General features: G+C 49.9%; 1 protein-coding gene across 1 annotated transcript; it reads right to left on the bottom strand.

The window, feature by feature from the left end:
- Positions 1 to 1,650: 1,650 nt before the first annotated feature.
- Positions 1,651 to 25,193, bottom strand: LOC144368050 (adhesion G protein-coupled receptor E2-like). The gene is made up of 19 exons (XM_078026229.1): positions 25,163 to 25,193; positions 23,196 to 23,249; positions 22,905 to 23,024; positions 22,541 to 22,660; positions 21,779 to 21,934; positions 15,257 to 15,403; positions 15,116 to 15,162; positions 14,928 to 15,005; positions 14,351 to 14,528; positions 12,152 to 12,259; positions 11,585 to 11,820; positions 11,226 to 11,390; positions 5,634 to 5,831; positions 4,065 to 4,300; positions 3,769 to 3,835; positions 3,104 to 3,195; positions 2,147 to 2,315; positions 1,953 to 2,063; positions 1,651 to 1,722 (listed from the first exon to the last, which is right to left on the bottom strand). Exons 1-19 carry the CDS (start codon positions 25,191 to 25,193, stop codon positions 1,651 to 1,653), a joined length of 2,385 nt encoding a protein of 794 aa, XP_077882355.1.
- Between the last annotated feature and the right edge of the window lie 1,251 nt (positions 25,194 to 26,444).

The raw sequence follows: 26,444 nt of genomic DNA, 5'->3' as shown, positions 1-26,444 counted from the left end.
AAGAAGAAATTTGTTATATAAATAGATTTTAGTTGCTTGGTTTAAAAAAATGAATATGAGATGGTGGATAAGTTAATTTGCCTTATTACAGTAACCATTTTATTTTCTGTATGTATCCTGTATTCACGTGGAACACCTCAAATATACACAGGGAATTTTTAAATTATATTTTTAAAATCTGTTGTGCCTGGGGGATGACCACTGGCAGATCTTATCCACCATCCTGCTTCCTAGTTTTTGAAATGTTTAGTCAGCAAATAATAACCATATATGTTTATGGGGTTTAATATCTCTCTCTCTCTCTCTCTCTCTCTCTCTCTCTCTCTCTCTCTCTCTCTCTCTCTCGTACAAACACAAAAATACACACACACACACACACACACACACACACATTTCAAAGGAAGATTTCAATCCCAAAATTGTCTTGCCTGATGGATTTCTTAGGGCTTGACCAACAGGCTACATTGGATTTATTTTTGTTGATTTTGGTCTTTCTCAGAAGTCTCATCTTCCTTATCTCCTAACCCTTAAGTTACAGAAGACAAGAGCAGGTAAATGTGCTGCAAAAACGCACAAAAAATGTATCTTTCAAAAGATGGATCTGAACCAGGTATGGTGGTCCCTGCCTGTATTCCCAGCAGCTTGAGAGGCTGAGGCAGGAGGATCATGAGCTCAAAGCCATTCTCAGTAACTGTGAGGCGCTAAGGAACTCAGTGAGACCCTGTCTCTAAATAAAATACAGTGTGGGGTGGGATGTGGGTCAGTGGTGGAGTGCCCCTTAGTTCAATCCCTGGTACCTCTCTGCCAAAAAAAAAAAGATGGATCTGATTGGATTTGATCTCCCCACTTCAGCGTTTGTGTTGGCTTCTGTCTGAGAGCAGGAAGAACATTAAGGAAAGGCTGCCATTGTTATCTATTGCCCATCACCTACTATTAAAGGAAGGAGTGACAAATTTTCTTTCCATATCTTCCCTGTCCCCAGGGAGTTATTTATTCCTGCGTCTGTGGAAGCTCAGCATACTTCTACTGTTTTCCATGGGCAACCTCACTCGAGCCTTATGAATGCAGTGCTTCAGAAAATTATTCAGAGCTGATTACAAGACAAATGTTTTGTATTTATTAAGTGAGCCACAGATGTCCACAGCCTAATCCCACAGCCTGTGAGTGTCACCATGCCTGGAAAAGGAACTTCTCAAGAAGGAGTATGTTAAAGATTAAAAAATCTAATTTTACATTAAATCTATTTAGATGGCACATATTAATGTATAAGGTGATGTTTTCCTGCCTGTCTACAGTGTGAGTGTTTACATCAGGTGAAACATAACTTTCTCCTCCAACATGCATTAGTTATTTGTGGTAAAATCTCAAAATCCTTTCTTCTGGCTTTTAAGGAGATGTGGTCCTGGGATGGTGTCCAGGGCCGTGCACATGCCAGGCAAGGGCCTCCCACTGAGCAGCCCCCAGCCCCTCAGAGCTGTTGGAAAGGCACAGCACACTTTGTGGTCTAGTGACCTACTGTGCGACACACCACAGAGCTTCTTTCTCCCGACTGTAACTTAGTACACCTCATCAAGCTTTTCCCACCCCCTCCTCCCCAGCCTCTGGGAACCACTGTTCTGCTCTTCATTTCTATGAGATCAATGTTGCATTTCACATATCAGTGGGATCATGCATGTTAAACATCTTGAGATGAGAAAATCGTCCTGGATTGTCCAGGTGAGCCTAAGGTCATCACCAGGGTCTTTAGGAGACTCAGATAAGGGTAGAGACACAAAGATAATAAGTGGGAAGGAGGTGGGTGGGAGGGAGGGAGAGAGAATCATGTAAGGTCAGCACACAGGCAGGCATGATGGTGGAGTCCATGAGGCAGGGGAAGCATGGTTTGTGGACAGGAGGAGAGAAATCCTGCCAATACCAGGAACATGCACTCTGGGAGCAGGGAATGACCCTACCGTGCTGGGTCTGGAAGTGTCGGACACAACCTTGCTAGACAGACTGTAGGACTCAGGTTCAGCTGTCCATTTCCATATCTTCTTGAGCCATGTCCTGTACTGCTCCTGGACCTGCAGAGGCAACCCACACTCTGGGTCAGCTCACAGAGAGGGGTGCGGGTGGGGAGGCATGGGTGGGAGCTGGGTAGGGGTACCTGTTGGCTGAGGAGGCAGTACACCAGGAAGATGAAGACGCCCTGCAGGCTGTTGACGATGGTGAAGAGGTAGGCCATGACGGGGGCCAGGGAGCCCACCTGCAGGACACCCAGACACCAGGTGCATCCCAAGATAAAGAGATGAGCAATTGCTTTAAATGTCAGCACCCTAGGTTGGGGGAGAATGGAGGCTTATAATTCACCCACAACAAAATCAGGCTATTAACCTCTCCACCCATGGATGCCCCTACTCTCCCCTGTAAGTGATTTATTGGACTGAACTCTGATCTTTACTCTCAATGATACCCCACAGTAGAAATGCCATTTTGGGTCCAGGATAGCTTTTTGACTTGGACCCAGGACAGTGATAATTCATAAGCTTACTTCAAAGAGTTTTACGATGTTCCATGCAGATCCCTAATTTCATTAATCCAGCATTACTGAGGATGCCCTGTGCTAGGGTTTGGACATAAAAAATTACAAAGAGAAGCTGCGGGCAGGGGTGCACAGCTGTAGCCCCAGCTCCTGAAGAGGCTGTGGCAAGAGGATATGGTTGAACCTAGGAATTGGAGGCCAGCCTGGGAAACATAGTGAGATCGTATCTCAGAAAACAAACACAGGACAAAATTTCTGTTTTCACTAATCGTATGCTCTGTTCAAGTGTCTAATGCAACTAAATGATGATATGCAAAAATCTGAAAGGTTAATCAGAGGAACCCAGAAGAAAGAGCATGAATTTTCCACAAGATGCTGAGTGAAGGAACAACCCTGCCCCGTGGAGGATTAACTGGAGTAAGCAGCAGAGCCCTGAGTCTGAGATGACAGCCATAGAAGTGCAGCTGCATTTGTTAATTGTGGGCCACTCAGAATCCCCAGAGGAGGGACATGAGGGGCTGTTCAGGCACATGGCTCTGCTCTTGGGCATCATTGTCATCTATGTCCCCTGGTCCATCTCACCTCGTGTTCTGGAGGGTGGACACATCTCTGTTGATGGAGGACAGCTTGCTCTTCACAATACAGAGGGTCATCAGGAAGAAAACCATATTGATCTTCAAGAAACCAAGAAGCAAAGGAAAGACAGCAGCATGAACCTGACATATTTTTCCTGTGTACATATATGACAGCATCACAGTGAATCCTACCATCATGTACATTCACGAGAATGGGCTCCTAACTAGATAAGGTATATTCCATGCTTGTGTAATTGTATCAGAATGGATTCCACCATCTGGTATAACTAAAAAGAACCCCCAAAAGAGACTGCAGGAGGTTTCTTAATATTTTCTTCTCTTTTGCAGTCCTGGGGAGGGAACCCAGACCCTAGTGCATGCCAGGCAAGCTCTCTGCCCTTGAGCTACACCCCCATCCCCCACGGCAAAGTTTTACTGAATAAAATTTTAAATCTGTTATCTGTGCATTCTAATCCTTGCAGCATCAATTTTACACCAGAGTGGGTTTTAGTATTTGACAATAGGGTTAGAATTTGTAGATGTAGAAATCTTGGAAAACCCAATGCAACCCATAACAATTCAGGGATAGTCCTGTCCTGTCACCATCCTTAATATCCTGTGCTTCTACTGACCCTCAGATGGACAGGAAGGAACTCTGATGACATTACTCACCGAAGAGATGGCACAGACGGGTCCAAGGAAGCCCCACATAAACCCCTGTTCTGGACGGAGCCAGCAGCTGAGCAAGAGAGAGAACAACATCACTTTGCTGTGTTCATGTAGGAATCCACGACCAGAGTCAGTCCACACCATGGACAACCACAAGGACGGGAAGCTAGACCCCTGTATGTGTGATGTCAAGGGGCACTCTACTGCTTAAGCTCTGAAATACTGAAAAGGCTCCTTTGGTTCAAGTGAAGGCCGTGGACATGCTAGAGAGGAGAAGGACAAGTGGGGTGCGTATTTACCGAGCAGGGGTGCCATACAGGTGAGGTCTGGCTACTGCAGACACGGCCACGATGGCCGCTGGGACCCCGTAGCCCACAGGGAACATGAGCCTCTTCATGAGCCTGTTTCTGCTGGAGGAACTGAGCACAGTGAGGTTCCGCGCGGTGAGGAAGAGGAACAGCCCCTCCAGCAGCATCCAGGTGAAGGAGGCCAGGTAGAGGTAGTGCAGGGCACCCGCAGTGACTGCGCACAGCACCTGGGGAGGAGAGAGACCCAGGGGCACAATCAGTGTCTGTGCATGGCCTGGGATGCTGCCCGAGCCCTGTGGTGGGGGATTCTGCTGTGCACCAGGCGCTGCACTGTGGCGCTTAGCCATGGGCTGCGTGTGTGCTCCCATAGATCACAGCAGACCTGGAAAGGGCCTGCTGCCCAGTGACTTCACAGCTTCCCAGGGCTGCCCAGTGGAGTTCCTCATGCAGTAGTGGTGACATCACAACCTCCCAGGGCTTCCCTAAGTCATTCCTCAGGCCTTAATAATGACATCATAATGTCCCAGTGCTGCCCTGCGGAGTTCCTCATGCAGTAGTGGCGATGGTCTTGTGCACAAACTCCCTGCACTGCTGGTGACCGAACAGCAGGGCCACATAAGGCCAGCAGGACCTACTACTTACAAATGGCACCAAATGATCATGTGGCGGCTTATGCATTTATTACACTATGCTTTTCCCATTATTTTAGAAGTGACTGTAGTTTATAGGGTTTAGTATCTTCTCTCCAAATGGTGCTGATCCTGGGAACAGCTCAGGGTACACATTGAATGACAGTGTCAGTAGCTGGATATTCACCCATCCCTGGGCTCTTAAGAGACAGTAGCTCATTAAGTAATTCCTTGAATCAAAGCAGAAAAGATAATCAACCCAGAAGTTGGGCAGAGGTAGAAGCAGCAGGAAAGAGCAAGGGAGCAAACCACACAGCCCCCAGCACTCCAACAACCGACTCTGTAGGCACGACAGCAGAGGAAATGTTGGAGAAGAATTCAGAAAGCTCCTAGTTAAAATGTTGAACGAGCTAAAAGAATATGTAAGGAATGAATTTGGAGAAGATTCAGAAAGTGGAGGATCATTTCAGTAAAGCCAGAATCTAAAAATGAACCAAATAGAAATTCTAAAATCAAATAGAAATTCTGAAAACTCGATAAACCAAATTAACCTCCTTTTTCTCTTGGTAAAAAATGTCTGCTGTAAAACGGGGTGCCACGTGACGCCAGCCCAGTCGCCTCCTTCATGTCTCCTGATTGCATCAGGAGCCACGTCCAGTGATTGATGGATGCCATCTAGAGTTTGTGTCAGTTCATCCTAAGGGCCCCCTAATGAAGGAACTTCCCCAGGAACTTCCCTGTTGCCAAGCAACATGAGATGTAGGTGATGGAGGTGTCAAGAGGGTTCGTTTTCTCATTGAATCCATCAACGTGAAATGGGCATCGACCTCCTCTGGACTTTCCTGGGACCCAGGCTGTTTGCTGAGGAGCTGGGCAGCCTGGCTCCTGAGTTCAGCACCCCTGGGCAGGCGGGGCAGGGACACCTGGGTACCTTGGGCTGGGTTCTGTCGATGGCCGTGAGGAAGAGCAGGTGGGCCAGCAGGAGGCAGAGCGAGAGCTGCAGGCGCAGGGAGGTGCTGGTGTTCTGGATGGCTCTGCACAGGAGGAAGGTGAGGGCCGCCAGGACCAGGCACAGCAGGGGCACGCCCAGCCCCACGCAGGTGATGAGGCTCAGCACGGGGTCGTCGTCCTGGGGCAGAGGGAGGAGCCTTCACAGCCACGTGTCCTGCTCTGGGGTAGGAACCCCTCCGCTATCTGTCATTTGGTGCAGCAGATTCAGGAATGGAGGGACCTGGTTCATGTGTGAAGCTGATGGGGGAGGGGCTCCAGGTTCAGAGGGTCGGACTCTAAGGTTTTCTGAACTGAGCAGGTAAGGGCTAGAAGGCCCCGGATGTGTAGAGTCCTTAGTGAAGGAGGAGACCCAGGATTCCTGACTTTGGGGCACAGTAAGGCTTATGTTGATATGTGAGTGAGTGTGTGTGAAGCCCATGCTGAGGGTCCCTCTGTCCCTGTTCCATGAGGCCACAGGGTAGGACCTGCACCTCAGTGTCCAGGCGTTAACCTCCCATCCTAGACACCACTGGCCTCAGTCCAGCTCTGCCTGTTCCTTACTGACCACAAGTCCCTGTGAAGTTAGAATTAGATACTTGGTTAAAAAAATAAAATGAATGATAACAGTAGCTTAAAATTCACCTTTTCTCCACTTCTTTCTGAAAGTCATCTTAAAGCCATAAGGACATTTAAAAGCCCACCATCAATTCTATTTCAATGCAATTGAGGGAAAGAGGAGAGAAGAGGAAAGAGGGAGGGGAAATGTTCAAATGGTAAATAATGAAGGTAAAATTTCAAAGCAGGTGCATCTGGATGAAGTGCACACAGATGTTGTTTGTGTGGATTTTGTTTTTGCAACATATCTGTCAAATTTGAAATGGTTTCACAAGAAAATGTTTGAAAAGAAAGTTCAAACTATGCAGGTGACATTTGTGCATGCTGCATTTGAGTCCCTGCTGTAAAGACAAAATTGGGAAATTAGGAGGCAGGCAGGGGAGGAGCAGAGGGAAAGAATGACACCTGATAAATGAAACTGAGGCAAACTTTCAAAATAGATGCCTCTGGGTAAAGAGTAATGGGGTGGTGGGTTTTCTTTTCATTTCCTCATGGCTTTAAGAGGACTTGGAGAAACAGATGGGAAAGTAAATTTTAAGTTACCACCATCATTAACTTTCTTCCTTTAACCAAGTATCTGATTTTTTTTTGTTCTTGAAACATATCTAAAAAATAGAAATTATTTCCTAAGAAAGCACTTAAAAATAAACAGTCCTCCAAGTGATGTTAACATGTGCTGCATTCTGAGAACTTGTGATGTAAAGACAAAAAATCTAATTTCCATAACATATGAAAAGCTCTTGGCTGAGATCCTTGTCATGCTCATGGTCACAGGTGCTCACAGTAAATGCCCATAAGTGGGTTCACCTGAGTGTCTGAACCTGGGGAAGCAGAAGTGTCCATTCCCCTGGCTAGAGGAGGAGGTAAACAGCCCCCAGTCCAGCCATCCTCCCTGACTCCTCTGACCCCCTCTGGCCTCCACCTTCACCAGACCTTCCTTTTTTGTAAACCTGAAACCTGACCATGGTTGTCTTACAGACCCTGGTGGTAAGTAGAATTCTAACTTGGTCTTTATATGTCCACCCCCTGCTGTTACACTAACCTTCTTCTAATTCTTCAATTCTCTGATAAACTAGGTGCTGCTGTAGAGGGATTTTGCAGGTGAAATTTAGGACTCGATCTGTTGACTTTTAGATTAGGGAGTTTGTTCTGGGTTTGGTGTGATCAGGTGATTGCTTCAAAGATCTGGACTCTTTCTGGGAAAACAGGTTCAAAACTTGAGAGGGATTCTATACATTTTCATGTTGGTTTTCAGATGGGAACACTGGTGTTTTGTGAGAAGACCAACCAAGGAGAGGAAATGTGGGTGGCTCTTAGGAACTGAGTGTGGTCCCCCCTGACAGCTGCTAAGAGAAGGGAACTGGACTCTGCCTGCAACCAGGGAGCTGGAGGAGGGCTGCAAGACCCGGAGAGACTGCAGCCCTGGCTGATGTGATCATGTCAGTCTTTTAGAACCTGAACAAGGAACTCATCCCTCTGTGCTGAGTTGCTGACCCACAGAAACCGTGAGGGAACAAATTTGTTTTACTTCAGCAGCGACATTTGCATAAGTGTCTTTTGCAGCAATCAGTGCTGAAGGCAGCCTCTCACCTGTACATGGTAGTGGACCATAAGGACGGCAAAGCTGCTGAGGTGGGTACAGTGGCAGGTGGTGCTGCCACCTCCAGTGCTCACTGTCCTGCAGCCTGCAGTGGTCCAGTGACTTCCATTCTGGCTGTGGTCCCAGAAGACACAGAGCACCTTGTGCCTTGGTGCAGGTGTCACCAACTGTAGTTACAGGGGACAGGGGTGTGAGCTGCTCTTCCTGTGCTCAGAGATGCTGACCGAGGAAGGGCTGGCTTTCCTGTGTGGGGTGCACCTGTGGGGAGTTCCCCTGAACCTCAAGGTAAAGATAGACAACAAGGGTGTTCTGGGCCTGGGGCTCTTCCCACACCATGGTCCCCCACCCCCCACTCACAGAATGGGAGAAGGTGAAGGTAACTGGCGAGCTGAGGTTCTGGGTGTCGTTGCTGCTCAGAAAGGCTGAGACGACATCCGAGAGCAGGATATGTGAGACCCTCAGCAGTGAGTCCTTGTGTGTCCCATGGGGAGTCACCTGCTTCTCAGGCTCCAGGACCAGGGGAGCCTCAGCCAGCAGCTTGTCCATCCCTGGGGTGGAGACCAAGCCCACCACAGAAGGGCCTGCAGGATGAAGCCACGGGTGAGTCTCAGGGTCTCCTCCAGGGCCTCTTCCTTAATGGCTTCTGCTCCTTTTGAATTGTTGTATTATAATGATACACAATAGTGGGACTTGCTGCTCCACATTCACAAGTGCACACAACAGAATGTGGCCTCATCACTCCCCAGAACCTCCCCTTTGGATGCTCTTCTAGTGACCTCTTCCCACCCACATCACCCTTTAGTCTTTAATTCTGTATTTTTCCACATCCTTGTACATCTTTTCCCACCCTGAGGCCTCTTCCAAACAGGATGGTACTGGTGTAAGGTGGACATCCACCTTCTCCCCATCTCAGATGTTACCTGTGTAACAAGATTCCTGTGTCAGATTCCAGTTCAGCTGCATCTTTGCCTGATTAAGACTCAAGGTGACATTGCAAACTCCTTGCTTCTGTACCTCTAGGGACAGTTCTATGAGTCACAGGAAGAAGAAGAGTTATGTTAGGAATATATGTGTGTGTGTGTGTGTGTGTGTGTGGATATTGTATATGTACAATGTATACAATTGTATTTTATATATATATATATATCTCACATATATCAAGGACCTATGTGTAACTTCCAGTTTACTATAACCACACACATATATGTGTTATATAGACACATATGTGTACACATACATATATGTATATAATCCTTTGTAATTCCAGATTTTATATGTAATGTATATATGTGTTGTGTATACATATGTGTGCATACATACATACATGTATATGAAATCTGAAGTTATGAAGAATTGTAACAGTAAGTGCAATTGTGCATCAACATATTAGATAACTGAGATGAAATGGAGAAACTCTGAGGGACATAGAAACTACCAAAACTGACTCAAGAAGAAGTGGAAAATTTGAAGAGACCAATAATGGGTAAAGAGATTGAATCAATAATGAGAAACCTTCTAAATAAACATGAGAGATCAGATTTTCACCAATTCCATTTGGCTGAATTTCACTAATAATATAGGGAAGAACAAACATAAATTCTTTCTATACTCTGGTTACAAAAGCATTATTCTAGATGAAAGAAGATAGACGGACAGTTCACACTTTGTATGATTGCTTTTTACTAAGTGGTAGAATAGGAAGCTACTTTAAGACAACAAGCAGGTGAGTGGATGCCAAGTTTGGGATAGGGGACAAATGAGGGTTGAAAGCCGAGGAGGAACTGTGTTTAATTTTGGAGAAAAAATGTCTTAGAAATGAAGGTGATGGCTGCATTAGTTTGTGAATGTTCTTGATTCCACTAAAATGTTGAACTGGTGGATTTTATTTATATATTTTATTTTTTGGTGAATGATGAATGGTGAACTAAAATGGTGAATTTTATGTGATGTGAATTTTACCACAATGAAACAAAGCATACTTAAAAAAGATTCATTTGTATTCTTCCACATTAGTTTTCTGAATCTGTTTCTATTTTGCTACCTAAATGTGTACTAGTTTTGGTTTTATGCCTTTTTCACTGTTGTGATTATTTATGTGAGTCACGCTGAGGTACAGTGTGGCCACTCAGCTCTAGTGGGATCAGAAGAGGATGAGGCTAGGAACAGGGGGTGGGGCAGAGCCAGGGACTTACGTGTGCCTGCAGAATAATTGAAGGTTGCTGTCCCCTCAGGCAGAGCCCTGCTCAGGTGTCTCAGGGCACTCTCCAGGCCTGTCAGCAGGTGAGTGGCCACGCAGTGCTTCTGTGAGGGGGGCAGGGTCTCCAGGTCCCCAGGGGTCTCCAGCAGCACATCCACCTCCTGCATGATCCCCTGGAAGGATGGGGGCACACAGCAGATGGAACTGGGCCAGAAAGACCACACAAAGAGCTTGACCACTCAGCCCCAGAAAACAGACCCAGACACTGTCCAGTTGGGGATAGAGAGAGCATGGTTTGGGACTCCCTGGGTGGCCCTTGCTCCTCAGAGGTCAGCCCTGGTTTGTGACTGTCAAGGATGACAAAAACCAGGATTAGAGCAAGAGGACAGACAGTAAACGTGGGCATCCAACAGTGTGTGTGGCTCCCAGTGTCCTCTTCTACCTGCCCTGGGGGAGTGGCCAGCTCAGAGCAGTACCCCACTGTGCTTGGGCATGTCCCTCTCCCTCAAGTCCAAAGCTGTCCCCCTCCCTCTGTGGGAGGCCTCCCCCTGCTTCCCCTGGATCCTGCCCTTACCTGGATGGTGTCGTTGGCCACAACTGGCTTGAAATCCCTGTGCAGATTGTTGACTTTGTCAAAGAAGCGGGAGAGACTCTGGGGAGGTGAGATGAGGGGTCATGGTGGATGGGAATCTCAGGGCCAAGGGGTGGACGCTCAGCCATGCCAGGATTCCCACCTCCCTGTCCTGGCTGGGGTGGCTCACCTTGCTGTTGACTTCAGGGGGCAGAGGCCTGGTGAAGAAGGCCTACAAGAGGTCCATAAGAGAAGGAAATGTGGGTAGCTCTTAGGAAGGGAGTGTGGTCCCCTGCTGAAAGCTGCTAAGGGAAGGGAACTGCATACTTCCTGAAACCAGGGAGCTGGAGGAGGGCTGTGAGTCCCAGGTGAGACTGCAGCCCTGGCCAATGTGATCACTTCAGCCTTGTAAGACCATGTGAAAGGAACCTATCCCCCCTGTGCTGGGTTGCTGACCCACAGAAATGTGAGATAACAAATTTGTTTTTACTTAAGCAGCAACATTTGCATAAAACTTTTGCAGCAGTCGATGATGAAGGCAGCCTCTCACCTGCACGTTGTAGCTGGCCATGAGGACTGCATGGCTGCTGAGGCGGGTACAGTGGCAGGTGGTGCTGCCATCTTTGGTGCCCAATGTTTTGCAGCCTGCAGTGGTCCAGTGACCACATCCATTCTGGCCATGGTCCCAAAAGACACAGAGCACTTCACGCTTTGTCTCAGAGGTCACCAGCTGTAGGAACAGAACGGAGGTGTGAGCTGGTCTTTTTGTGCTTGTAGATACTGACCCCTTAGGGCTGGCTTGGGAAGGGTTGAATTTCCTAGATGGGGGGCACCTGTAGGGAGTCCCACCGAACCTCAAGGTTAAGACAGACAACAAAGGTGTGCCTGGGCCTGGGGTTCTTCCCACACCCCCACACTCACATTGTGGGAGAAGGTGAAGGTAACTGGCGAGCTGAGGTTCCGGGTGTCCTTTCTGCTCAAAAAGACTGAGATGACATCCGAGAGCAGGACAGGTGAGGCTGTCAGCAGTGAGTCCTCGTGTGTACCATGGGGAGCCACCTGCTTCTCAGGCTCCAGGACCAGGGGAGCCTCCACCAGCAGCTTGCCCATCCCTGGGGTGGAGACCAAGCCCACCATCGAAGGGCCTGCAGGACGAGGCCACGGGTGAGTCTCAGGGTCTCCTCCAGGGCCTCCTCCTTAGATAGCCTCTCCTCCTTTTGAATTGTTGTATTATAATGATACACAATAGTGGGACTTGCTGCTCCACATTCACAGGTGCACACAACAGAATGTGGCCCCATCACTCCCCAGAACCTCCCCTTTGGACGCTCTTCTAGTGACCTCTTCCCACCCACATCACCCTTTAATCTTGAATTCTGTATTTTGGGCATCTTTTTCCAACCTGAGGCCTCTTCCAAACAGGATGGTACTGTTGTAAGGTAGACATCCCCACCTTCTCCCCATCTCAGATGTTACCTCTGTGAGCAGATTCCTGTGCCAGATTCCAGTTCAGCTGCATCTTTGCCTGATTCAGACTCAAGGTGACATTACCATCTTGTCGCTTCTGTACCTCTAGGGACAGTTCTATGAATTGTGGGAATAAGAAGAGTTATGTTATAGTTTTAAAATCTTTCAAATAACAGAAGAGGGACACCACCTGGTAATTCCCAAAGGCCAATATTACTCTGATGCCCAAACCAGATAAAGACATCACAAGAAGAGACTTTATTGCTTATGAACACAGATACAATAATCTGTAACCAAATATTAGGAATCAATTTAACTAAGAAACTCAGGACTTGTACATAGAGAACTATTAAAGATTTTGAAAGGAGACCCTAAATGAAGGGAAAGACACCTCATGTTCTTGGATTGGGAAACATTATATTGGTAAGATGAAGACACTCTCCAAAGAGATCTACAGGGTCAATGTCATCCTATAAATGTCCCAACAGCCCATTAACATTATAATTTGCTTAAATGGAAAACTCACCTTAAAATTAACACAGCATTGCAAGAGATCCAAGTAGTTAATGAATAGCTGAAAAGAGCAACAAAGGTGGAGGACGCACACTCCTGATTTCAGAACAGATGGCAAATGAGTAGAGAGCAAAGCAGCATGGTACTGGCATGAAGACAGAGGGAAAGGTGAGCCCAGAACTAACCCTACTGTCAAGTGCCTTTCAACCAGGGACCAAGAGTATTCAATGGGCATAAGAACAGTCTCTTAAATGATTGATGGGGGATTACTGGATATCCAAGGAAAAAGAAGGAAGTGGACCCCTACCTCACACCACACACATAGGTTAACTCAAAATAGAACAAAGGCCTCAATATAAGAACTGAAGCCCATAATAGGACCTTGGATTTGGCAATGGATTGTTAGATATGATGTTGAATGTACAGCAATGAAGGAGAAAGTAGATAAAGTAGACTTCCTCAAAACTGAAAACATCTGACATTAAAGTGAAACAATTATCACAGATGTGAAAAGATAATCCATAGGATGGAGAAAGCATTTCCAAGTTGCACATCTCATAATGGTCTCCTGTCAAAATAGATGAAAAGCTCTTACAACTCAACAACCAAAGGACCAACCCAATCACAGATGCACAAAGGATAGATATTTCTTCAAAAAGATATACAAATGGCCCAGAGGCTCATGAAAAGATGCCAACCATTACCCATCAACAGGGAGAGGCAACTCAAACCGGCAACAAAACATCGCCTCACATACAATAGAAAGGCCTTGATAAAACCAAACATGATGGAAGTAACACTTTTTGTCAAGGCCTTGGAAAGGGGACCCTTGCACCCCTCTGGTGTAATATACAATAGTGCAGCGACTTTGCAAACCGTCTGGTGGTTTCCCCCAAAATTGAACACAGTACTACCATGGTACCTAGCAAGTCTACTTCTCAGTAGATACCCAAGAACTGCTAATAGTTATTCCAACAAACATTTATACATCAATATCTTAGCAGCACTATTCACAATAGCCAAATGGTGAAACGAACCCAAATGTTCATCAGTGGCTGAGTGGGTCAACTCAACACCCATAGGATGGAATAATATTCAGCCAGAAAAGGGATGGAGTGATGCTATGCCATGCTCAACAGCATTATTCTAGGTGGAAGAAGCTAGATGGACAGGTCACACTTTGCTTTACAATAAATGATAGAATAGGCAGCTCCATTAAGACAGCAAGCAGGTGAGTGGATGCCAGGGTTGGGGGATGGGAATGAGGAATGATAGCCGAGTAGGCACTGTGTTTAATTTTGGAGAAAAATGTCTTAGAAATGAAGGTGATGGCTGCATCAGTTTGTGAATGTTCTTGATTTCACTGATATGTAGAACTGGTGGATTTTATTTACATATTTTATTTTTTGGTGAATGATAAGTGATGAACTTAAATGATGAATTTTATGTTATGTGAATTTTACCACAATGAAACAAAGCACACTTAAAAAAGATTCATTTGTATTCGTCCACATTAGTTTTTTGAAGCTGTTTATATTTGCTACCTACATGTGTACTATTTGTGGTTTTATGCCTTTTTCACTGTTGTGATTATTTATGTGAGTCACGCTGAGGTACAGTGTGGCCACTCAGCTCTAGTGGGATCAGAAGAGGATGAGGCTAGGAACAGGGGCTGGCGCAGACCCAGGGACTTACGTGTGCCTGCAGAATGATTGAAGGTTGCTGTCCCCTCAGGCAGACCCCTGCTCAGGTTTCTCAGGGCACTCTCCAGGCCTGTCAGCAGGTGAGTGGCCACGCAGTGCTTCTGTGAGGGGGGCAGGGTCTCCAGGTCCCCAGGGGTCTCCAGCAGCTCATCCACCTCCTGCATGATCCCCTGGAGGGATGGGGGCACAGAGCAGGTGGAACTTGGCCAGAAGGACCACACAAAGAGCTTGACCACTCAGCCCCAGCGAGCAGACCCAGACACTGTCCAGTTGGGGATAGAGAGAGCATGGTTTGGGACATCCTGGGTGGCCCTTGCTCCTCAGAGGTCAGCCCTGGTTCATGACTGTCAAGGATGACAAAGACAAGGATCAGAGCAAGAGGACAGACAGTAAACGTGGGCGTCCAACAGTGTGTGTGGCTCCCAGTGTCCTCTTCCACCTGCCCTGGGAGAGTGGCCAGCTCAGAGCAGAACCCCACTGTGCTTGGGCCTGTCCCCCTTCCTTCAGACCAAAGCTGCCCTCCTCCAAGTATGGGAGGTCTCCCCCTGCTTCCCCTGTTCTGCCCTTACCTGGATGGTGTCCTTGGCCATGGCTGACTTTAAATCCTTGTGCAGATTGTTGACTTTGTCAAAGAAATGGGAGAGACTCTGGGGAGGTGAGATGAGGGGTCACAGGTGGGTGGGAAGCTCAGGGCCAAGGGGTGGACAGGGTGCTGCCTCAGGGATCCCCACCTCCCTGTCCTGGCTGGGGCGCTCACCTGGCTGTGGACTCCAGGGGGCAGAGGCCAGGTGAAGAAGGGCATGACTGCGGGGACAGGACAGTGGTTCATTAAGAGGAGCATGTGTGTGCATGTGTGTGTGGGGTGGGGGAGGTTCTGGGGTCAGGGAGGGCCGGGTACCTTTGCAGATCTTGTTGTAGAAGACATTGACACTCCCAGGAATTGGCTCCCAGCCTGGGCGGCATTGGCATGAGTAACTCCCCCAGGTGTTGGTGCAGGTGGTGGAGCGGTGGCACTTATGCTGCCCGGAGCTGCACTCGTCCATATCTGGGGACATAGAGAGAGGGGTTGGTTCCTGCTGAAGCCAGGACCAGTGCTCTCCACCATCTGATCTCCACCCCCTTTCCTCCCATTAGTGCCCTGCCTGGGCTTTGGTGCTGCCACCCAGTGACCCACACCCTTGTGTATGTGTCGAGGAGTGTGCAAGCCCGGGTGTGCCCCAGGGTTGCCCTGTACTGATGCAGGTTGTGAGGCTGCAGAAATACGTCCTCCCAGGTAGTTTTTTTTTGCTGCTGCTCAGGTCCCTCGGGAGCCTCCCATCAGAACCCCTGTTCCTTTCCCAGGTCCCTGGTCTTTCCATATAGCCCTCTGGATCCTCTGGCCAAGGCATGTACACATGGCACAATGTGCACCCATAGGGACCTTGTGTCCTCAGAGTCTCCTGGATCCCCAGATTAGCCTTGTGTACCTCCTACATTCATGCACCTTCCCTTTTCCTTCTGTGTACTTCGCACTAGCATCTCCCAGGATGGGTCCTGGCTCCTGTCCACCCACTGCAGGATTCCACCTGGCCCCATGGATGCTGGAAACAGCTTTCTTTGCCTAACCACCTTGCCCTGGAAGGAGGCAAATCCTGCTCATGCGTGGAAGTTACTCCTCCTGGGAATCACGGTGTCAGGCCAGACCATGGCAAGGACCAGAGCAAGTTGTGTGGAACTAGCTTTCTTCTGAGTGGCCGGGACATGCCCCCAGGAAGACCCAAACTCTGGGCAACTCCTTAAATGGGTGCAGATGTGCTCATCTTTTAAACACATAAGATGAGTCCAGCACCCACCATGGGCCAGGCTCTCTTACAGGCACCTGTAATTTTCATAATCCTCCTGGTAGACACAGGAGGTAGGCACTGTTATGATCACCTTCATGATACAGATGGGTAGACCAAGTTCAAAGAGAGGTAGTGACTTGACTAATAACATGCAGCTAACAGGTGGCACAGGCACAGGCAGCCAGACGCAGAGCTGCCCCTGACATTCATGCCACCCTGCTTCTGTGCTGGGCGACAGGTACATGCACACCTGCCTGTCTCAGACCAGGGCACCACTCCTGTAACCAGGGTTCTGCCATCTAGATGTCACAGGAAAGGGTCTGGCAACCTCAACCCTGATGATGGGGAGGTGGGGGAAGGGCCTACCTTGCAGCTGTTCTCCTCTCATTAATAAAGGATTCTTGGCTCCAGAAATGGGCACACAGCCTGGGCTGCACAGGCAGCCATTGTGCCCTGTATGACCTGGCCGTCTGCAGATTTTCCACAGGGCACTCTCATGGCCCCCATTTGGTGATGTCTGCAACATGACAGGTCAGAGGCTCACCTCCCAAAGTTGTGCTTTCTCTCAGGGAAGAGACCCAGGTGCTCAGCCTGACCCTGCTGTGAGACGCAGACAGACCTAAGACCCCAGGTGGACCTCCTGAGCCTGGCTGCTCTGGAAGTCCCAGGACCACTCTGCTCTCTGGAGCAGAGCCCAAGGACATGTGGGTTCAGATTCTGTGCCACGGTGGGGCCTGGCAAGGGATCTACATCTCCTCTCCATCCTGCAGTGGCAGAGGGAGGCCCCGCCATTCCCTGGACCCTCCCCTGTGGGAATCCTTGCACCACTGGGGTCCTACAGGTGGTCTATGCTCAGGGAGAAGGTGACAGTGATGGCCACCCTTGATGCCTAAGCAGTGGGTGTGGGAGACCATGGCCAAGGGCTTCCCAGAGTGACACCCATCATTAACACCTGAGGATGAAGCCAGGTGCTCAGAAACAGAGCAAAGCTGGGCACATCCCATGACTTGACCTCAGAATCTACTGGGAAGCCGTAGTGACAACACAGTGTGGTTCTGTATGGGGACAGACACAGCCACGGAACAGTGAATAAGAACACCCACCCACAGAGGCGTGCTATTCAGCCTTAAAAAGGAAGGAAACTCTGTCAATCACAACAACACAGGTGAACCTGGAGGACATATGTTAAGTGAAATAAGCCCGACACAGAAGGACAAATACCACATGGTGTCACCTCCACGTGGGACCTGAAGAGTCAAACTCCTGGAAGGGGAGGGTAGCATGGTGTTTCCCAGGGATCAGGGTAACAGGAGAGGGTTGGAGAGATGTGCATCCAAGGCACAAAACTTCAGGTAGGAGGAGCTAAGTTCAAGAGATCTATTGTTCATATTTATTTATTTTTGGTACCACGGATTGAACCCAGTGTACTCTACTACTGAGCCGCATCCCGAGCCCTTTTTATTCTTTATTTTGAGGCAGGGTCTCACTAAATTGCTTAGGGCCTTGCTAAGTTGCTGAAGCTGGCTTTGAACTTAAGATCCTCCTGCCTCAGCCTCCTGACCTTCTGGATCACTGGTATGCACCACTGGGTCTGGCCAATGGTGTGTATTCTTGAAAATCACTAAGGGATTAGATTTGAAGTGTTCTTACCACAATAATCAGCACCTGAGGCATTGCATATGCTAATCAGCTCCATTTAGCCATCCCAGTGGGCATGCATGTTTCAAAACATCCTTATGTACCTGATCAATATATACAATATTTTTATTTGTCAATTAAATAATACAGAAAGAAAACAGGATTATATTCCTGGAGAGGGATGACTGAGATGGTTGTGTAACAGAGTGTCCTCAGTGCCACAGATCTAAAATGATAAAGTTATATGGATGGTTAAAATGATAAGTTATATGGATGCAGATTTTAACACAATTTAAAAACCCTGCCACTGAGCAGCAGAAGAACTAAAGCAAGTTGCTCAAGCAGGTGTGGTGGCTGTAATCCCAGTGACTCAGGAGGCCGGGGATGTGGTTAGTGATAAGGCCCCAGGGTTAGATCCCCAGGACCAAAACAAACAAACAACTAGAAAACCAGAAGCCCCAGGTGCCCAGGCCCCAGCAGGTCCCACCTGCCTTTCCTCACAGCAGCACAAATGCACCCTCCACTGTCCCCAGGAATCCCCAGCTCCTAGTGTGGCACTCAGAACTGTGGGTGGACACTGACAGCCTTTCCAAGGTGCCCAGCTTGTCTCCGGGGAGTCTTGCTGTCCCCACCCCTGGAGGAAGTTCCCCCTTATCAGAGAGGGCCACAGAAACGAAATGAGGAAGCTTCTGGAAGCAGCTCCCAGCTGAGGCCCGGGGTGTTTCCTGGCGTCTTATCTCTCCTGGTCTCTAAATGTGAGGGGAACATGCTCAGGAAGCAGGACCCCTTTGAGTGCCACAGGGACCCACAGGACAGAGGCCTGAGGTGAATGGCCAACACAGCAGCCTCAGAGAACCCCAGACAGGAGTGAGTGACAGCTCATGGCAGACGGCCCTGGGTGTCCCAGAAAGGGGCCAAAGGTTCCCGGAGCCCAGGGGATTCCTGGGGTCAGGATGAGGCAGGGAGGGCTTCTGGTCTCCTGGACCCATTTTTGCACCTGAGGATGTCCTGCAGGGACCCCTCATCCGGGCTGTGTGGATCAACAGCAGGACGGGCCAGGACAGGGCTGATGCTCCCTAAGGGCCCCTGTCCAGCCCCCACAGGGTGATCACAGTCCCCTCCCCTGTTCCCAGCTGGTAGCAATGGCTTCAGAGGTGTGCCATAGGTGGAGGGGACGAGGTGGGGTGGGGTCACGTGGGGACATTCCTGGGAATGAGGTGCAGCAGCACCCCCAGGGGACCCTCCACCAAATCCCACATTTCCCCACATCCTGGGCTCAGCCTCCCCCCAGCTCCCTGGGTTCCCCAGTAATGAGCCACTGAGAGCCCCCACCTCATGGATCTCTGGGGCTCCAGGCTCCTGGGGGCAGGTACAAGGAGGGCTCCAGAGAGGAAGTGGTTTTGCTGATCCCATGCTGCTCTCGGGTGGCCAGTCCAGGCTTTGGACCCAGGAAGCTGACCCCTGCCTCTGACCTTGGACTCCACACCACCCTCCCTCTATGTGCTGGTGGGTCAGTGGCCTGGAGTGGGCACCACCTGTGTCAGCCAGGGCCTTGGCCCCTGGGTGCCACAGGATAGCTCTGTCCCAGTCCTCTGGCTGACACCCCTGGATCTGGACCCTGGGGACAATGCTGAGGTGGGCGTGGGCTGGAAGTTCCTCATCCCCCCAGACCTAAGGGCAGGTGAGCACAACTCCTGGCCCAGGCCCTGTTCAGCTCAGAAGCCATTGCTAACAGCATGTTCTGGGAGCCAGGACCTTCTCAGTGCCTTTGAATCTCATTTCCCTCCCCTACTTTGTTCCCCTGGTTCTGGGGACTCACCCAGGGACTCACACCTGCTAGACAAGTGCTCTACCACTGAGCTATGCCCAAGTCCAGGAGTCCCCTTCTGCAGATGGACACACTGAAGCTCAGAGAGGTGAGGTGACTTGTCTGAAGTCACACAGTGAACCAAGAGCAAAGCTACCTCTGGTTTGGTTTTTGATTTTCCTGCTCATGCCAGGCAAGGGCTATGCTCCAGAGCCACACCCCAGCCTCTACCTTTGTTTGTAGCTTTAGAATATAGAGGATCCTTCCTGTGTTTTTCTTTTTCTTTTCTCTCTCTTCCCCAATTTTCCCCCCTAGGGATGGGGTCTCTCTATTTCCCAGGATGGGTTGGACTCCTGGGCTCTAGTGATCCTCCTGCCTTAGTCTCCCAACTAATTGAGACCACAGGCACAGGCCACTGGAACCTGGCATTTTTTTTAAAACAGAAAACAACAATGATGTTGTCACATCTCACATGTCCACAGGATTTCCTGATAAGCACCCTGGTCATTATCACGGGAAGAGCTATCAGAATGGGGCCAAGCAGCTGGTCCCAGAGTGCCCTGGCCCTCCCTTGCCTCTCGTGCTGGTGACAGGTGTACGCACAGCTGCCCCATCTCACAGTCCAGGTGCTGAGGCTATAACTGGGCACTGTCCCCAGATCAGCTCTGGTGCCCTGAACTGCATGTGGCAGGGGGAGGTGAGGGGTGGGCCTTACCTTGACATGTGTTCTCACTCGCATTAGTGAATTTTTTTGCCCCAGAACGGAGCTCAAATCCTGGGAAGCACGTGCAGTAGTAGCTCCCCTGCACATTGTGGCAGTCAGCAAAATATCCACAGGACACTTTCCGGGGCAACAAACATTCGTTGATGTCTGCAACATAATAGGACCAAGGGTCACCTCCCAAAGGTGTTTGGTCTCTTAGGGAAGAGACTCCTGTCCCCTACCTGACCCCTCATCTTGGGGTCTGATGTTGAGTTAGTATCTTTTGAACAGAATCCTGGGATGCACTGCTGAGGCTATGCTGGGGCAAGCCATTGCTGAAGTCCACACAGTCTGATCTGCTCAACACAGTCCTCTGACTAACACCCACAAGGGACAATTGGACAATTGGACATTGTCTCTAGGGGACAATGCCAAGGTAGTGTGTGGGCTACAAGCTCAATGTCACCCTCCCAGACCTAAGGGCAGACTGAGACCAACTTCTGAGGCCCAGGTCCTCTCTGTGCAATTCCCTGGTCTCTCTTCCATCTTACTCTTTCCTTTCTCTTTTCTGTCTTTGATGATGGCCTTGAGGTCAAAGGCTCAGCCCTTGACCCTTACCCATGCCCCCCACTGACACTGGGAAATGACACTTTGGATCTCATTTCCCACCTTATGACTCTCCCCCCTCCCGCTTTCTTCCCCTGGATCTGAGGACTGACTCAGGGACTCGCACCTTCTAGACAAGTGTTCTATCACTGAGCTAGGGCCCAGACGCAGGACTCCCCTTCTGCAGATGGACACACTGCATCACAGAGAGGTGAGGTGACTTGTCTGAAGTCACACAGTGAACCAAGAGCAAAGCTACCTCTGGTTTTGGATTTGATTTTCTGCAGTGCTGTGGAGGGAACATAGGGCCCTGCTCATGCCAGGCAAGGGCTGTTACCCAGAGCCACACCCCCGCCTCTACCTTTGTTTGTAGCTTTAGGAGATAGGGGATCCTTCCGGTGTTTTTCTTTTTCTTTTCTCTCTCTCCCCCACTTTCCCCCCTAGGGATGGGGTCTCTCTATTTCCCAGGATGGGTTGGACTCCTGGGCTCTAGTGATCCTCCTGCCTCAGCCTCCCAACTAACAGAGACCACAGGCACAGGCCACTGGTGCCTGGAATTTTTTTAAAACAGAAAACAATAATGATGTTGTGACATCTCACATGTCCACAGGGTTTCCTGATAAGCACCCTGGCCATCGTCAGAAGCAGAGCTGTCAGGATGGGGCCAAGCAGCTGGTCCCAGAGTGCCCTGACCCTCCCTTGCCTCTCGTGCTGGTGACAGGTGTACGCACAGCTGCCCCATCTCACAGTCCAGGTGCTGAGGCTATAACTGGGCGCTGTCCCCAGATCAGCTCTGGTGCCCTGAACTGCATGTGGCAGGGGGAGGTGAGTTGTGGGCCTTACCTTGACATGTGTTCTCACTGGCGTTACTGAAGTTTCTTGCCCCAGAACGGAGCTCAAATCCTGGGGAGCACGTGCAGTAGTAGCTCCCCTGCACATTGTGGCAGTCAGCAAAATATCCACAGGACACTTTCAGGGGCAACAAACATTCGTTGATGTCTGCAACATAATAGGACCAAGGGTAACCTCCCAAATGCGTGTGGTCTCTTAGGGAAGAGACTCCTGTCCCCTACCTGACCCCCCAGCTTGGGGTCTTATGTTAAGTTACTATCTTTTGCACAGAATCCTGGGATGCACTGCTGAGGCTATGCTGGAGCAAGAAGTCCACACAGTCTGATCTGCTCAACAGAGTCCTCTGACGAACTCCCCCAGGGGACAATTGGACAATTGGACATTGTCTCCAGGGGACAATGCTAAGGTAGTGTGTGGGCTACAAGCTCAGTGTCACCCTCCCAGACCTAAGGGCAGGCTGAGACCAACTCCTGAGGCCCAGGTCCTCTCTGTGCAATTCCCTGGTCTCTCTTCCATCTTACTCTTTCCTTTCTCTTTTCTGTCTTTGATGATGGCCTTGAGGTCAAAGGCTCAGCCCTTGACCCTTACCCATGTCCCCCACTGACACTGGGAAATGACATTTTGGATCTCATTTCCCTCCTTATGACTCTCCCCTCCCCTACTTTGTTCCCCTGGAGCTCGAGACTAACCCAGATACTCACCCCTGCTACACAGTCTGTGATGTGCCTCTGCCCCTCCCCCAAGCCTCTTTACCGTGACAGGTGACCACGAAGTTGGTGAAGACCTCTTCAGACGAAGAGGCAAACCCCGGCTTGCAGCGACAGGCGGTGGCGTTGACACATTCCGAGTTGAGAGGGCACCAGGGGGCACAGGCTGTGGGGGCACAGGCTGGTCAGAGGTTGGAAGGGGGCAATGTGGTTCCCAGAGGAGGATCCCAGGAGGTGAGGAGGTGCTGTGAGCCTCCCTGCTCAGGCCTCTCCCCCCTGGGCTGGGGTGCAGGGTCTTATGACTCTCCCCTCCCCTACTATGTTCCCCTGGAGTTGGAGACTAGCCCAGGGACTCACACCTGCTAGACTGTCTCTGATGTGCCTCTGCCCCCCCCCCCAAGCCTCTTTACCATGACAGGTGACCAGGGTGTCGGCGAAGATCTCTGTAGATGAAGAGGCAAACCCTGGCTTGCAGCGACAGGTGGTGGCGCTGACACATTCCGAGTTAGGAGGGCACCAGGGGGCACAGGCTGTGGGGGCACAGGCTGGTCAGAGGCTGGGAGGGGGCAATGTGGTCCCAGAGGAGGTCCCAGGAGGTGGGGAGATGCCCTGAGCCTCCCTGCCCAGGCCTCTCCTCCCTGGGCTGGGGTGCAGGGCCCCTCCCAGGCTCTGGCTGTGGACACGCTGCTCCCCACACTCACCCTGAGAGCCCTGGGCTCCGGCTCTGGAGAGACTCAGCAGGACACACAGCAGCCCTGTGACACAGAGAGGGCGGGTCAGCAGGCCCAGCAGGAAGAGGAGGCCGGAGGTGATGCACTGGAGGACAGGGGCTGTGGATCCTCCTGGGCTTGGACCTGGTCCACTCCTCAGAGGGAGCCCAGGTGGCGCCTCCCAGAGGGTTTGGGGGTGGGAAGGGGCTGAGCCTGGCAAGCTCTGGGCTTCAGCCGTGGCTCTCCTGGCCTGTGGGTGGGGGACTGGAGCCTGTGGCCCTGGTTCAGACCCTGGAGCACAGGCAGGCTGCCTCACTGCCCTGCCTCAGTTTCCCTTTCTGTGGAGTAGGGACAAGATGACACCCTCGTCCTAGGGTCACATGGGAACAAACCCCAGTGTGTCAGGGTGTTTACCACCATCCCTGACCTTTAGGTGGGAAGGGAGGGTCAGGGCCAGCTGGTCTCTCAGGTCCCCTGCCTGGTATCTCTGGTGATCTGGTCCTGTCCCCTTCTTCAGGGACACACACCACACCAGCCACCTGGCCTGCAGCTGTGGCTGGAGCACCTGAGAGCCACATCTGCCACCACCACTGTCAGCCCCACGGCCTGTCCTGGGACCCCGTGGTGCCCTATCACCCCCAACAGGAAGGTGCTGTGGGCAGGTGCTGGGCCCAGGCTGGGGGCCTCCTCCTGCTGTTCCTGCCTCTCAGCAGCTGTCCCCTCCCAGGGCACATCCTGGGGACCCTCCTCAAGTCAACGGGGCCTTAGGTACATGAGCCTCTTGCTGTTCAACAGAGAGACAGGGAGGAGTCAAAGAGAGTCTGGTTCTCAATCCCTAAAATAAAGTCTAGGGGTATTGGTGGTTCCTTCCTGGTCAGTTTATCTAATGCGCTGCCTGGACAGCTGGTCAGGCTCTAAACATTGCCCTGAGGCCTTCATCAGAGGAGGCCCCATTGAATGTGAAGATGCAAGGAAAGAGAATCCCCTCTCCTGTGGGGCTCATCTAACCCATGGAGGCCCTAAGAGACCAAGACTGGCCCCCGGAGGAGGACGGAGTTCTGGCCCAGACTGTTTCTGGACCTGAGATGGGACATCAGCTCCTCCCTGGTCTCCATCCTGCCCCCTCCTCCCTGGTCTCCATCCTGCACCCTCCTCCCTGGTCTCCATCCTGCCCCCTCCTCCCTGGTCTCCATCCTGCCCCCTCCTCCCTGGTCTCCATCCTGCCCCCTCCTCCCTGGTCTCCATCCTGCCACCTCCTCCCTGGTCTCCATCCTGCCCCCTCCTCCCTGGTCTCCATCCTGCCACCTCCTCCCTGGTCTCCATCCTGCCCCCTCCTCCCTGGTCTCCATCCTGCCCCCTCCTCCCTGGTATCCTTCCTGCCACCTCCTCCCTGGTCTCCATCCTGCCCCCTCCTCCCTGGTCTCCATTCTGCCCCCTCCTCCCTGGATTCCATCCTGCCCCCTCCTCCCTGGTATCCATCCTGCCACCTCTTTTCTGGGTCTCCATCATTCGACCCCTTTTCTTGGTCTCCATTTTGCCACCTCTTCCTAGTCTGGATTCTGTATCTCTTTCCTAATCTCCATTCCTCGACCTCTTCCCTGGTCTCCTCCTGCCACATACCCAGTATAGTCTGGACTTCTCAGCCTCTACAACTGCATGAGCGTATCCTTATAACAATCATGCTTCCTTCTTTCTGTATAGTGCCCTATTGGTCTTATTTATCTGGAGAACCCTGCTGCACATGGGGAATATAATGTCAAATCCCTGGTAAGTCCCAAAGTTTTCACTAAGAGTAACTTTGTAGGAATAAATTTCTCCTTTGAGAACTTAATTTTTTAAAAAAGAGCTGATATCCTCTACAGGGACAGTGAGAAAACCAGTCAAATATGAAGCAAAGGACTTATTGGGTGATTCCTAGCTCCCTTTCTTGCCTGTCACATGGTCACGATTCGACTTACCATGGAGCAGTCTTAGACATCGGCTCCTCATGGTGCCAAGACCAGCCAGCCCAGTGATGGAGGATTTTCAGTTCTGGTTGGAGTTAAGAATGCTTCCAGTTTAAATATGACTCGTGACGAAGTTGACCACAGTGAGGAAATCACGGTCTGGATGCTTTCTTCCTTCTATCAGTTCCCTGGTGAATTTCTCAGAACTCGGAGGTTTGTTGCCAAATATTTGCTTAGTTTGGGTAATAATTGTGCTGAAGATCTCCTTGGGGGTGACTGACATCTTCTGAGACAGGAAGGTGGGACACTGTGTGTTAGAAGCTCAGGCATGAAGGATCATTTTCCTGGTCTTCTTGCCCCATAAGGACCTTGGTTCAGAATGAATAGACTTATCTATTTATCACCTATCCCTAGACTTACTTGTGTAACTTACATAAAAACAAGGATCATGATTATATGTAGAACTCAGGGCTTCAGTAGATGGGGACAGGAGAAGTCAAACAGCCCAAACGTGACTCTCCTCCAGAGCAGGGAGAGAGAGAGTCTATGTAAGCTCATGTCTTACCATTTCCCTTCCACCAAAGCACTGTGTCCCCAGCCTGAGACAAGACTTGGCATTCCCAACACTCACACTTAGAAAGTCTGAGAAGGCAGTTCCCACAGAGCCACCTGGTCCCCACACTACTATTGTTCCTTATAAATTTTAGCAGTATACTTCTCTATTTATCTTTCATAATCACACTGAAAGAAAAATGGGTAATTACTGTGAAAAATTAAACTATTCTTTCAAATTCCTGGTAGACATCTTATTCTTTTCAGTCTTTATTGTTAAGTTACTAGTGTGCCATGGGGAATATATTGACAAATCCATACATTGTAAGTTTGAATATCCATATCCCCAGGTTACACCAAATTCTGTATTGCTTCCTGGCCCAATTTGAGTTTGCTAGGCAGAAGTCTCACCTATTATGAATATGATGTGTGCTCTCCCTTATAAGCCCTAAGCCAACTCTTGTAACAATGAAATAATATTAATAATTATATGTACTATTGAAAAAATCTCGTTACCAAAGGGGGCTGTTATGTTTAAAATCATTGCTCCTAAACTCAGGCTCTTCACCTTGCACTTATAAAAAGATACAATATTATACTGTAGGTATTAACTTGATAATACCATATGGATTATATTTCAACTTGCCTTTCCCATTCAACTTCGTGCATCAGAGGTTTTTTAAATTAATTTTTTATTTGTTTTAATTAGTTATACATGACAGTAGAATGCATTTATGCCCTA

Source organism: Ictidomys tridecemlineatus, chromosome 2, assembly GCF_052094955.1.
Source record: "Ictidomys tridecemlineatus isolate mIctTri1 chromosome 2, mIctTri1.hap1, whole genome shotgun sequence".
NCBI lineage: Eukaryota > Metazoa > Chordata > Mammalia > Rodentia > Sciuridae > Ictidomys > Ictidomys tridecemlineatus.
This window is presented reverse-complemented; position numbering and strand designations above follow the sequence as displayed.

Excerpts from the sequence above, each read along its gene's own strand:
- LOC144368050 (XM_078026229.1), bottom strand. The coding sequence starts at position 25,193 with ATGAGGAGCCGATGTCTAAGACTGCTCCATG. Across the intron at positions 14,529-14,927 it reads TGGCCAAGGACACCATCCAG|GGGATCATGCAGGAGGTGGA; the intron begins GTAAGGGCAGAA and ends CCATCCCTCCAG. Across the intron at positions 12,260-14,350 it reads CAATCATTCTGCAGGCACAC|AACTGTCCCTAGAGGTACAG; the intron begins GTAAGTCCCTGG and ends CACAATTCATAG.